The sequence below is a fragment of the Halichoerus grypus genome, chromosome 11 (assembly GCF_964656455.1).
Source record: "Halichoerus grypus chromosome 11, mHalGry1.hap1.1, whole genome shotgun sequence".
NCBI classification, from domain to species: Eukaryota; Metazoa; Chordata; class Mammalia; order Carnivora; family Phocidae; genus Halichoerus; species Halichoerus grypus.
In genome coordinates, this window is record NC_135722.1 from 36,871,040 (window position 1) to 36,885,051 (window position 14,012).

At 47.8% G+C, this 14,012-nt stretch overlaps 1 protein-coding gene across 1 annotated transcript in view; it reads right to left on the reverse strand.

The window, feature by feature from the left end:
• Positions 1-1,091: 1,091 nt before the first annotated feature.
• Positions 1,092-14,012, reverse strand: part of SLC6A5 (solute carrier family 6 member 5) — a 50,154-nt gene continuing 37,233 nt past the window's right edge. Inside the window, exons 13-15 of the mRNA XM_036077583.2 lie at positions 7,794-7,894; positions 3,771-3,938; positions 1,092-1,534 (exon numbers count right to left, since the gene is read on the reverse strand). Coding sequence (XP_035933476.2) covers positions 1,379-1,534; positions 3,771-3,938; positions 7,794-7,894 — 425 coding nt within the window. The 3' untranslated portion in view covers positions 1,092-1,378. The remainder of the gene's footprint in view (positions 1,535-3,770; positions 3,939-7,793; positions 7,895-14,012) is intronic.

A 14,012-nucleotide genomic window follows, 5' to 3' on the forward strand; every position in this document is an offset into this window, starting at 1 on the left:
AAAACACCACTACGCGTACACACTACATGAACACATAGCACATCTTAAAAATTTCATATATGCATGTTCAGGATACAAGAAGGTAATAAAGGTCACGGCTTCACCAATCTCTGCAGACATATGATTCACTCTCATTAGAGCACAGTTATGAGTATTGTGAATTGGGAACCCTTAAAATTGAATAGGCTAAATGTAGTCTTAAAAGCTATAGTCTTAATTGGCTCACTTGCTACTTACCTAAGCTGTATTTATCAGAAATTCCTGTAAATACAGTGACCTAAAATGTACTACCAGCACAGTGAATATCATGGTTGCTTTCTATTAAACTCTGCATTTCTTTGATTTCTCTATGACCACAGCTGGCATTTACTGTGAATGAAAAAGAGTAAAAATCGAGAAGGTATCTGTCTTGTAAGAGGTTGTGTCTTATATATGTAAAATACATGGACAGAACCAGGGTGAGTCTTGTTTTCCCAGAGGTTAAGAGACAAGGTATCTACAGCTCACAAGGACATTTGGAAGAGAAGAAAGATGGAATCATGACACTGAACCATGGCGCTAAATGTCATATAGAAAGTAGAATGGACCTCTACTCTGACCATATGTAGGCACAAATTACATGATGGCTTCTTGTGCACAGGTGGAGGAAATGACCAAGAGAACTCACTCATATGGTTACTTAAAAAAAAAAGACAAGTGAAGGACGAGAACTCTTCACTGAGATTCACAGTGTGCAGAGACTGAAGTATCAGTTCTTGGCACACTTGAAATGATTGGCCCAAATGAAGGAAAACAGATCCCCAATTATAAATGGAAATGTGAACTTAACCACCTCAGTGGTGTCCAAATCCACTGACTTGTCTCATTCTGAAACACTTTGCAACCACTGCTGATGCTCCAGATATACTCTCCTCAACTTTCTGCATCTGAATGAAATCACTACATTGCTCAGGAACACTACTGAGTCCAAATACGAGTCTTGCGAGTCTGCCATCCTATATATGTCTCGATGGCACCCCCACCAACAACACACAGTGGATACCTCCGTACTGACCAAGTCTCATATACCTACTTGTGACTTCAGTGGAAAGCGCTCACCTGGCTGATCCACTCCTGCCAGGTAACGCATGTGCTCAGGAGACCAACCCTTCTGGAAACTGACACCATGGACACGGGCAAAGAGTGCCTCAAGCGGCCTGTCTAGCTCTTCACTACAGCATGCGATGCCATGTCTTACTTTTCTGCATAACCACTCTCATGCATGGACATGAACCAAGATGTGGGGAGAGAGAAGAAAATGGGAAGAAAGCTGGGGTAAACATGAGGGGAGGCAGAGAGGAACAACTGGATCAAGTCTGAGCCATCCCATGCCATTAGACTAGCACTGGGTGCCCAGTTCCAAATCCTTCACTGGCAGTTTGAGTCCCAGGGAAGAGGTTCCCAAGGGGTCAATCATGTTCTTGTAACGCTCTCCACGGTGCTGAGCTAAGAATGGGCCCCAGTCCGGCTGTGGCGAGCACACCAACTTGAGCCTCTGCAAAGAAGCCAAAGATACACAGGGTCACAGAAGTAATGCCCCTTCCTCCCCTACGTACCACCCATCTATCCCCGCACTGCTGGCCACCGCTTTTTCCAGAATCCCTCCTTAAGCCAAGAGGTCCCCCACCAGGAGAAGCAGTTGAGAAGATCAGCCTTATCAATTCATTAGGCCAAGGACGTTAAAGAGGAAACTGAGTTTGGTTCACTTGAAATTATTTACATCACCCTGCAAGCAATATTACAATTGCTTGGGGTTTGCTTTGCACAAGATTAATTGAGGACAAAGGGCCCAGATTTTAATTATACATTTTTTTCCCTCCAAATGAAGAGAATCCGCAAGCTTCTCTCTCCACTGCCAAACATAGTCTGAAAAGGACATGCGCTCAATTACTTTTGTTCTGTAGTCTCAACAGTGGATTGTTACACCAAAATAATTGGGTTTTGTTTAGCATATTTCCCCAAAGTATATAAATGGCCGGGGAAGGACACTGCAACCCCAAAGACACATTGCCAAGAGTGAGCAAAGATTTTAATTATCTGTTGACAAAAATAGATGCTTCTGACTTGGTTCAGCAGTGTGGGTTCTTGCAGGCGAGCTAGAAATAATGGGAACGTCTCTAATCCTTCAACTGAACTTTTTACAGAAAACATAATTTGATGGGAACATTTTCTAGAAATAAGAAAGAAAACATATTTCTGACTACATAAGGGGGGAACAATTACATGTTTATTACCTATTAAAGTGAAGCTGCTTCTTATAGCTGTTAGTTTAATCTCCCCTTAATCATCGGTTTGCAACCTTTGTGTCCCAAATCAACCATAATAAATTTATAGAGCCAACTCATCAGTTTAGGGAATTTCGGCCTGAGACGAAAGTAGCAGAAGCTACATTAGCTTTTGTTCAGAGGGAACGAGATTTCTGGGCCAGTTAGTGGGAGGTTCATCTGGGGCAAAAGGGAGAAATCTCTGGGGGTAAAAGGGCCCACAGCAATTTACCTGGAGGGGATAGCAGACAATTTCCTGAGGATGAAAACTGGAATCCCACTTCAGCAAGGAGATGCCTACATTCCCTTTGTCAACTCTGTCTCCATCTTTAGTCCATTGAAGATAAAAAGCCACCTCCCCACCACGTGGGCATTTGTGTTACGCATTTACTCACTCACCTTATTCTCATTTGCTTCTCCCTCCAGAGCCTCCGTGGGATGCTCTCTTCCTTTCCTCTGGCTGACTGACCAAGAGCAAAGCCTGCACAGCTGTTCTTCCCTACCCTCTATTGGCAGGTGTTTCTTGGCCTTGGTCTATTCTAACGCCTCTGACACTTGCGTGTGCCTCAGAATCACCTGGAGGGCTGGTTTAACTACAGACACCTGGGTCCCATTTCCCCCACTCTGGTTCAGTGGAGCCAAGCTGGAGCCTGACCATTTGCATTTCCCCACAAGATCCCAGGGGGTGCTGATGCTGCTGTTCCCTGGGCCAACCCTGAGCAACACTGGTCTGGTTCAAAAGGCCCGCCCTCTGGATTTTCAAGACAGACACAGTGCTGATCTATTCCTAGCACATCTGAGCAAGTGACTTCTCATAAATCACAAGAGCCTGACCACACTTCACTGTGGCTCAACAAGGGGCAGTCCCTTCCCATCTACCCTGGAGACAGGGTGGAGATTCTTTTGCTTTAGAAACGAGGAAAGGGTCCAGCAAGGGATTAACAAAGACAAGTCTCACCTCATACCAGCCACGCCCCGGACCTTTGGTTACATTGTGTGGGGACGGTGACGTGTTCATCAGCTTGGGCCCCTCAGCCATCCCTAATACCAGTATAACAGGGAAGGGCAGTGATTTAAAATTTAATGGTAATAGATGTTTGCAGGAAGACTTGGACAGAGAGGAAGATCAGGAAAGGGAGAATCTGACATGTAGTTAAAAAGCAAACACTGGGTTTAAACTGTGGGTAAGGGGGCGGGGGGAGACTCCAATGGCTTGTTCCCCAGAGCTGTCGCCGGCGCACTGAGAAATAGCATAATAACAGCTTGGCCTGCGGATTGGCTGAGCCTCTCCATTAGAGGAATAATACATAATAAAAATGGGTTTAATAGAAACTGTGGCAACTGTGATCCCTTAATCACCAAGTCTCCCTTGAGAAGTTCACCGAATCTGTTGTTTTTTCATGCACGGAGCTCTCAGAGCTTCTCCCTGGGGAGGGGATGGCAGGAGAAAGGAGCTGATGGAATTACCTCAATAAATCTGCCAGGAGCCAGATGCATTTTTATCACAAACATAATTGGGATCCAGATAACGGAACAGGCGAGCATTAGCCATCCAAGCACCATGGACCAGTTAGGGTAGCGGTAAGAGCCATAGGTCATGGGCTCCCACTGGTAAAAGCTGAAGCAAAGGATAAACTAAGAAGAAAAGAGAAACGCACGTGTTAGGCTGGTGATGTGAAGTATTCATTCCTAACAGTTCTGTATTGAGCCCCTGCCATGAGTTTGGTGCTTTCCTATCTCTGACCTCATTTTACACCCATACCAACCCTGAAAGAGAGGTATTATTCACGATCCATTTTCCAAATGAAGAAACTGAATTTCAGAGAGATGAAGATGACACAGGGCTGACGCTGCACTTGCCATCCCCTGGAACTGAGCAAGGCGTGTGGGTGTGCAAACACGCGCGCCCAGGCTGAGGAAACAGTTTAAAGGATACACATCGAGGTGACTGATGGGTGGCGCTGGGGGCTTTGAAGGGGCCGTCTGTACTTCCCATAACGGATAATCAAGCTTTTGTTATAAGAAAGAAATCCTTTACGTTTATGTATCTTAACTTTCTTAATGAGTAGAATCGACTTTGCCTTCTCCTAGAACGGGGCATGGCCTGCACCCAGGTACTGTCTCTGAAGCCAGCAGGGTGACATCTGAGCGCTCTGCGAAGTGGTGACTGAGCCAGAAGCTGAGTCCCGTAATAAACCACGGGACACAGGAGGGGCGCCATCCCTCTCACAACCGACTCAAGGTGAACAGGCCTTGTCACCAAACGGTGAGCCAAGAGTGTGGCGACCAGCCCAGTGTCGGCCCTGCTGCTAACTAGCTGGGGGATCTTCATGTCTCAGACTTCTCTGCTTTAAATGGATATATTTCACATCGCGTACACAACACAGGGGTTTTCTAGGAACAGCTATTTACTCAAAAGTCCCCCCCTCAATTCTAAGAAAGGTCATGATTTATTCTCCACCCATCATCTCCTATCACTGCACACTCTCACCGCAAGGGCTCGGAGAACCCTCAGAAGACACGGTGCATGTAGCTGGAAAGGAGCGAGGGAACACGCGTGCTGGAAGGAGAGGCACCAGAAGAGACAGAACAGGGCTTCTAACTGCTCTTGCCAAACCTCTGGGGAGCAGCATCGCCCTGAGAAAACGGTGTCCTTGCCTGTGTTCATCCTGCCTATGGCAGCATCAGCCCAGAATAATGTACCTAATAATGATGACCTGTGTCCTGCATTCCCCCACACACACACCTCTCGTTCTATCTTAGGCAGTAAAATAACTGCCCAAAAATGACTGGAGGGAATTATGTCAGGAAAGATGATGTATGGAAGTGTTTTAGGAAAGCGGGAAGCACTATACACATGTAAGGCCTATCTACATTACTGCTGCAAAGCCCAGGCTGCTGGGGCCAGTGATTATCTCAATGCAACAATAATTCAATGTATTGATTCAAAGCAACGTGAGCCTGAAGACAACTGTTGAAAACGCTGCTCCTATGGAAAGAGATGCCTTACTCTAGGCCCCTTTTTAAACATTTGCCCCTAGAGTTATAAGCTTTATTAACCAGTCTATTGGAAGTAGGGCCTAATGTAATTATGGTAAGTTGCTCCATTTCATTTACTATATAAATAGCAATACATCTGCTTATGTGTGTGCATAATTCAGTAACGTGATCTGACTATGTATACAATAATTGCATGGAGAATATTTATAGCTCTGTAAATCCAAGAAGGCACATATAAAAATGATCAATTTTATTTCAGAGGTTTTGAAGTAATTTAAACCCGTAATCTTAGCTCATTCTGGCACACTACAAATATCCATTTTATAGAAGGGCAAATGGCCAAAGACAAGTGTTAGGCTTGGTCCTTTGGTACCCATTTCCAGTTGCACAAATATCACATCAAGCTTATCTGAGCAAATGTGTTCTTGCCATACATTTCCCTCTGCCAAATGAGCTTTGATAAAACCCTGCCCTCAGAAGGGCCTGGCCATGAGTGATGCTAATTCAACCGCTGGGTCAGGCTCACCCTGACTTCTTGCTGGCAGCCAAGGAAGGTCCTGGAGAGAGGTACATCAGTTGACAGTGACAATGGAATTGACCACTTCTACTTGTTCCTAGCTCCCAAACACAGAAGGGGAATCTGGTTCAGGATATTTTCTGGGATCTCCACAGGTTTCTGCTATGAGCTTCATAATGGATATCAAGTAAAGTACAGCAGAGTTGAGAAACTTTCTCAAAAAACACAGAAGTTCCCTAGAATTTCTTTTCCCTGACCTTCGGCTCACAGCAATTAGAATTCTTTTAATCCAAAAACTGGCCAAACTCCGCTTGGAGAAGAAAGCACTGAGTTTTAAGAAATTTACTGAGGCCTAGACAGCTCTGGATTCAAGCCTTAGCTCTGCCACCCACAAGCTTTGTGGCCTTGGTCAAGCTCCTTAGCCTCTGCGGGCCTCAGGGCACACAACTGTAAAATGGGGGGAAGAGTCACCAACCAGAGTGGCCAGAGACTTTAGGGACAATGCTCATAAAGTGCCTGCCTCTAAATAGAACTGCCTCTAAATAGTAGTGCTGGTTGTTATTATTATGTCATCTGTTTCTGCAAAATATAATAAAATTCTCTGAACCTTAATCTCTTTCAAGACAGGAAGGAAGGGCAGGCCTTGATCTCACCCAAGAGTAAATCAGATGTGATAGTAACTGGGGTAAAGCTCAGCAGAGACAGAATGCCCCAGGCAGGAAAGTCTCCCATTTTTTGTTTTGTTTTGTTTTGTTTTGTTTTCCCTCCACCAATTGGGTAAATCCGAGCTCTTCATATACATTTCAGTCCTGAATTCAAGAAGCTGAAAAATCTATTTTAATTCTTTTCATCCCTCATGCCCCAAATGTCGTGGGACTTTTCAGACAAATTACAGCCTCTAAAATGTGAGCGCTGATGTGGGCCTCAGTATGATGTCCATGTCAGTGCAGAGGGAGATAAACCTCAATGGTTTTTCTGTCTAAACTTATGTCTTTTCAGAAAGCAGTTGAGGTGTTTTGATTAAAACTCACCCTCTGACAGTTAAAAAAAAAAAAGGAAATATATATTTTCCTTACAATTTTACTTCCATCCTGTCTCGTTTTCCTTTAGAGAACCTGGCGTTGTGGGGTAAAACAATGGTTTTAATCTGGTTTCTAGTGCCACCTGCTGGCTCCAATGAGAACTACAGCCAGCCTCCTGCAGCCTTGCCAAGATGACACCCATCACAAGCCAGGGAGGAGGAGGAAAGGGTCTCCGTCAATTACTGTGCTTGGAGGGTGGATCAAGGCAAAGCCTGCAGCCTACAGCACAATAAAGGAGGTGATGGATGTGCATGTAAGTCCCTATGCAGATTTACTGATACATGAAGGGCTCTGATCTTTAAGAAGATGAATGTCAGATGATCTCAAAATGTCATCATCACACTTGAGGATGATAAGATAGTTCTCGAAAACAATAAAAGTGAACAATAAAAGTCTCATGTATGCTATATTAGTTGTAGAGCAGCTGAATGGAGTAGTGGTTAAGAGCAAGCTGCCTGGGTTCGAACTCAGGCTGTGATTGCTAGTGACTAGGTGTGCAGGGCTAGGCAAGGCACATAACCTCTGGGTGTCAGTTTCCTCATCTGTAAAATGGAGATGATTGGAACACCAACCCCACAGGCTGTCATGAGGGAAAGAGGAGGTGATACATGTAACGCTCTCTGAACAGAGCTGGGACTGTGGCTGGCACGTGGGAAATGTGATTGTTATCTGCTCTCAGGACATGAGGCAGACTGATATATCAGGGAATGTTCCATCAGAGTGCTCCAGACTGTGGCTGAGTCACAGCTAAGCCCCTTTAGGTGAGTCGCTATACCTCTCCAAACCCCAGCTTCCTCTTCTGAAATACAAGAATAATATACTTTGTTCAAACATAAAGCACCACGTCCACACGCTAGGTCCTATGTACAGGACAAAGCATGCAATCCTTACAGTTAAAATGGTTGGAGTTACAAACGCCCAGCAGACTTTCCAGAAGATGTTTGGCTGGAATCCAATCATCATCTCTATATCTTCACAGAATCTTTGCAAGCCTGCAAATAGACAAGTGGAGACGGAGCATGAGGTGCAGTGGTGGAGGGGGAGGGGGGGGAGGGAGGGAGGGTGCAGGACAGGCTCTGGAGCCCCTCACTCAAGTGCCATTGGTGACAGATGGCCCCAGCCTGGTGTCAACATGACCCCTATTATGCAAGAAACCATCAGACAAATGATTCACTGCCAGAAGATTAGGGCAAACTGAACATTTAAATAAATACTCTCTGCACTGAGGTTCAAGAATGTCATCCGTGGTGACATCTAAAAAGCTCGGCTGCAGCCTGGCCCGGGCATCTCAGCACTGCCACAGCCCGGCATATTCATCGGTGTTTTCAGAGACAGCCTTGCGCGCTTAGCAACCACTCTGGCAACACCAATTACGTTTGCGGTCAATAAGCACAGCGTATTATGAAAGCCTGGGGATTCGGACTGAGAGTCACTGCACGTCGGTTTCGGTCCCCACCCTCCCAAGGATACTCTTCCGTGAGCCGATGTGTCTTCACTCTGTGTGAGGTGATAACAATGGGCAAAAACCGAGGTAAACTCCAAGTGGCCATTGCCCACTTTGCTGGGACTCAAAGCATTGCTGTCTTGGTCACTGATCAACTAAAGTATCAAGCAGAGGAGACAGTCACTCTCATGGCCATGCATAACCACCATCCCCACACACTCTCGGTTTACCAAGATCTTTAAGCCACTCCTTGGAAGAAGGAGCCACTGAGGAAGGTTTGGGAATGGGATCGCTTCTCGCATTGTTTCCTGAGCTCATCAGAAGCATGGCTTTCTCCCAACGGTGGGGTTACCATGCTGACGGGACAGGAAAGGTCCCTGGGTTCAAACTCCGTCACAGTCAGCAGTTCTGACCAGGGACCCAGCCGCCTTGGCTTAAATCTCCCTACTCCTTCATCCTCAGGTCATCTATGTGAGAAATGGGTACGCTACAGGTCAAAGGGGGCAGAGACACTCCTCAAGGAAAGCACCCACTCCACTATTCCTCTTCCTACGAGAATAATCCCCTGCACATCCTGAGACCTTCTTGCTTGAGACGTTGGTCACTTGCTCCTCCTGTCCCTGAGCTCTCCCAGCCCCCTGGGGTTTCTGGGTCCTCTGCCCTTAGCCCCATGAGGAGCAGGGGGATTCCATGTCTGGGGGCTCCCCTCCCTGTCCTTACTTGCCAACTCTACCCTTTGCCATCCCCTCCCTGGGCGTCACCTGTACCAGCTGCCTTCCCTTGGCCGGCATGCCGCTGTCCCCGCCTCAGCCCAGACTTTTCCTCCAGCCTGGCTCCCTCAATACCTGCTCTCGGCTGCATGGCAGTCAGGAAGAATAATGGGACATGAAAAAGCAATCTCTTGCCGGGGTAGAAAGCAGAGACTGGTATTCCTTCAGGGAACAAAGAGTTCATCTCAGTCCCTTTAAAAAAAAAAAGAACGGCCCCGATAATATTCTATATCTTGATCTGGATGCTGGTTATCTGGAGGTAAAAATTCATTCAACGGTACACTCAGTTATGTGTTCCTTCCTTTATATACAGTGTTAGACAGCAATATTAAAGTTTACCCTCAAAAGTCCACTCTAGCCCCCGTCACCAAAATAATGGATCCTGAGACCTTCTGTGGCCCGTAGTTCCTGCCATTTTCTTCTGCTCCGTGCCAAGCCCAGACCCAGCCCGTCAGCTGCCGCCCATGACCGTGAGTCACCAGGCGGCTGACTACAGCCATGACGGGGGACAGCCAAGCCTGAGGTCAGCTGTAGAGCATCACCGGGAACAGTGTGGGATGTTCACCAAAAGCAGCTGCTCTAAAATCCACTCCAAAATCATCGTACTCTAAAATTTCTCAGGAGGCAGCTCAGCTTCCAGTTCTACCTTAAAGAAACCCCAATCAGGGTCAACCACAAATGTGGTGCAGTGGAAAGGATGCTGGGCAGGAAGTTAGGATCGAAAAGCTGAAGCCCTGCTCTGTCTCTCATTCCCTGTGTGACCTTAGGAAAGGTATTTTCTTTCTGAGCTTTTGCTGGTTTACCAGGGGGGGAATGGAGAGATCAATCTGTGACACAAACAGGGTCCAAGTTGCTTCTTTGTATTCACAGGCAAGAACTGCATGCCTTGAGCCGCTGATCTATCTTTGGATGTGTGATTTGTGCTTGTTCTTTAGTGTTATCAAAGGCCTTCAAACGAGTGGTCTCTGGACACTACTCTGAGCATAAGTGAGGAAAAAGACTCAAAGGAATAGAAGTCAAAGCTGAGGCCCCAAAAAATGCACACAAGACACTGAGGGCAGGCCTCAGTTGTTTAAACAACAAAGATTCTAGAAGTTTCTGTTAACATTTTCAATCCTGTTTTATTCCGCTCCAGTAGACCATCCCCAAGAGATGACAGCATGCAGCTTGACCGGGAAAATGATTTGATGGGGCTCAGGGTCAGACCCGCGGACGACATACAGATGGCCTCTTATAGGAGCAGGGAGAAGGCAGTAAAGGTGCTCAGGCTTCCCCAGACGGGCCAAGGAGCCAGACCCAGAGCTGGAGGTAGGGGTGGACGATGGGTACTCAGTTCCAGCAAGAGGCAGGGTGTGCTGCCGAGAGGCGGTGCTGGGACTGAGGGGGGACGCTGGGGTCCCATGGCCAGTTCAGTGTCGGGAAAGTCATCTCCCTCTCAGGGCCTCGCGTGAGGGCTTCAGACAGCTGGCCTCTGCCTCCAACTGGCTCCAGGTTCCCTGACTGCTCTGCCCGTTCTGCCGACCTGTGGGCTGTCCCTGTACATACAGCCCGGGGGCACCAGCTGCGAGCCACCAGGCATCCTCCTGCCTCCCGCTCATTCCCGAGCCGGCCTCTCCAGCCCTTCCAGCCCCTACCGGCTCCAGCTCCTGTCCAGCCACAGCCCTCCCGCGGCCTGACTCACCCAAGTCCCCACCTGAGGCCCTTCCTGAGTCGCTGGCTACCTTCCTCTGAGGCCTTTGTCTATGTGGTTTCCTCTGCCTGTTCTGTCCTTTCCACTGACCCAAATCCCTCTTACCTTCAAGGCCCAACTCTCGATAAAAGAATTGCTCATGGAGCCTGGGACGTGTGCATGGCGACTTGCCTGCTGCCCAACCTTGAGCCTGGAGGGTAAGATAGGCTCCAAAAGGGATCTGAGCAATTGCTCATCACCGAATTAGTAGAAAAACAGCAGGAAAAAAAAAATGGTAAGCTCATGGCTACTATTGTAGACGCAACAAACAGACCTGGGGCTCAGAAATTGGCCCACAACAAGCTCTTCACAACCAACCAATCCTGAACTGAGAAATCAAAAACCTGCTTCAACCAGCCAATCACGTTCACCCGTGCAGCTTCGCGGCTTCTTTCTCTATAAACCACACCCTTGCCCTTGGTCTGAATGTGGGCTTCAGGGGGGTGCTCTCCCTCCCGCCTGGCCACGGCCGCCCTCCGGGCGCGGGAACTGTGCACTCCTACCGAACCCTGCGCCCAGAAGGGTGTGGCCCCCGGAGGAGTGGTCTTTTGCTGCCATCTTGAAATTCTTAGTACATTTTCCACGAGGGGCTCCGCATTTTCACTTTGCACTAGGTCCCACAAATTAGGTCTCTGGTCCCGTGTGTACTTCACACATTATTCATTTATAGTTAACATGGAGGCCCCATCCCTCAGAGTCAAAACCCTGTGTGCTGGCTCAGATTTTCCTCACCTTGGTTAGCAATAAACTCAACACTCCCTAAGTCTCAGTCTTTATTTTCTTGTATATCCTTTTACCTCTGAGATGCTACCTTCTTGAGGTTTTCCAGCTGCTCTGGCCCACCTTTATCTCTGGGCAGCTAAACACTGCTAACCAGGGATGCGCAGTGGAGTCCTGACACCCTCTCAATGTTAAGCATGCCGTGGCTTTGCTCTTCCTAGCAGCTGGCTGGCAAGGTGCCTGAAGGTACCTCCCCACTTCCCTAGGAGTGCACAGGGCATACCGTAAGCACCTAATAAATACCTGTTCATTTACTCACACACATTCACCTGTGTGTGTTATTAATGGACTGAAGTCTGTCATTCCTAATGCTTACTGAGCCCTAGCAAATGCTGCTGGGGGACCCTGCACCCTCAAGGAGAGGTAGACGGTAACATCTCATTCTTCACAAGCCAGTCAGTGTTCAATGGCCTAACACTAACCTTGCATCAGTGTAGGCCTCATCCTCTCAGGAAAGAATGCACCACCCTCTGGAGTATAAATTATATGCAAGTGCAGGCTTTTCCTTTCCTCTCCAGCAATTATATTAGTCTATTTCAAATATGTCTTCTAAGATTCACTTCTAAAAATTCTACCCAGGTCCAAATCAGAGGTTCACACCCACCTCCTGCGCTCATCCTGAGCTCAGCACAGAGTCGGCCTGGTTCTGGAGGCAGGCCAGACACCAGCTCTCTGGGAGTCCAGGCAGCTTCCTGGGCGGTCCCAGGAGAATTAGCTCAGCCCAGGGACTAAAGCACTTGGGATTTATTTTGTCCTTCAGAACCAAGAAATCTACTACCAGATTTATAAGGGGGCTGGGGGGGGGGTGCAACTTCACTTCTAAAAACAAAAAATTTGAAAGGTTTCTATTTTAATGATGCTTGTAACCCACACTGGGTAGCTTGTAACCCACACTGGGTAGCTTGTAACCCACACTGGGTAGCTTGTAACCCACACTGGGTAGCTTGTAACCCACACTGGGTAGCTTGTAACCCACACTGGGTAGCTTGTAACCCACACTGGGTAGCCCTGTTTTAAAGAACAGAATTGTGCAGGTGTGCGGGTCTGCCTCCTGGTGGCAATGAGCAGCGAGGACACAGAGAGCAAGCACAGGCGCCAGGACAGCTAGCTGCACTTGGGCCAGGGCTGCAAATGAAATGCCGTCCTGACTTTACCAACGGACCATCAGGTGACCCCATGAGGGGCTACGTTTCCAAAAGAAACTTTAGATTAAAAGCAAGATGTTCCCACCAAGGAGACCTGGCAGTCCAGTGGGCTTTGCTGGGCCCCCCAGCTCAAAAGGGGGAGCTCCATAGAGCCCTCTGGCTGAGCCCCTCTTCTTCTGTGCATTTGTCCTTTATGAGTACCCTATATTCCAAGGGATATCCTGCATTTCTTCTTAGCTTAGAGCGTGCTGCGATCTCTTTTTGGTTTTACAATGCAAATAGATTGTCTAACCTGGCATTTTTCAGCTTCCTGGGGTTTGCTATGGAGACCCTAACTATCTTAGGAAGGCCTTAGTCTGGGGATGGTTCTGAGACTTCCAGGCACAAAGAAGTCGTTAGCGCCTTGAACTCAGTAGGGCATGCTTGTGTGACTGGCAGTGTGCACACGGGGTCCAGGAGATCACCCAGTGAGACCCCACCAAGCACAAGCACCTCCACACGAAAAGATGGCACCTGCTGACTTACCTTCCTACTGTTCTTTTTTTTTTTTTTTTTTTTAAGATTTTATTCATTTATTTGAGACAGAGAATGAGAGAGAGAGAGCATGAGAGGGGGGAGGGTCAGAGGGAGATGCAGACTCCCTGCCGAGCAGGGAGCCCGATGCAGGACTCGATCCGGGACTCCAGGATCATGACCTGAGCCGAAGGCAGTCGCCTAACCAACTGAGCCACCCAGGCGCCCCTTCCTACTGTTCTTGATAACTGCCCCACTGACTATGGGATGCAGTTTGCTATGGTGATAATAGGACAGACTAAACTGTAAGTTTATCCCGGGAGAAGCTGGGATGGTGCTCTTGCATCACAGACTTCCATGAGGTTAATAAAGTTTCCTAAGAATCTGTGAGCCTGGTGGTATCTTTTCTCATGACAGTATCTGGGGACCAGCCTCGAAGCTACTCCTCGCTCAAGCTACACAGGCGGGGACTGCCACTAGCAAGACCAGGAAATAATTTCACACCTGCGAAGCAGCCTTCCTCCTCCCTCATCTGGCCCCGTCCCCAGATCTTAACTGTTCACATGCCAGACCATACCCAAAGGCCCAGTCCTAGGAGTTTCTGAAACAGTCTGGGACTCACCGTCAGCCACCTTTTGCTTCTCAGATAAATTCAGATCACGGTCCAGAGGCAAGCTTGGAAATAAAGGTACAGCTCTCTTATGTCTCCTAAATCGCTGCCTAATTACC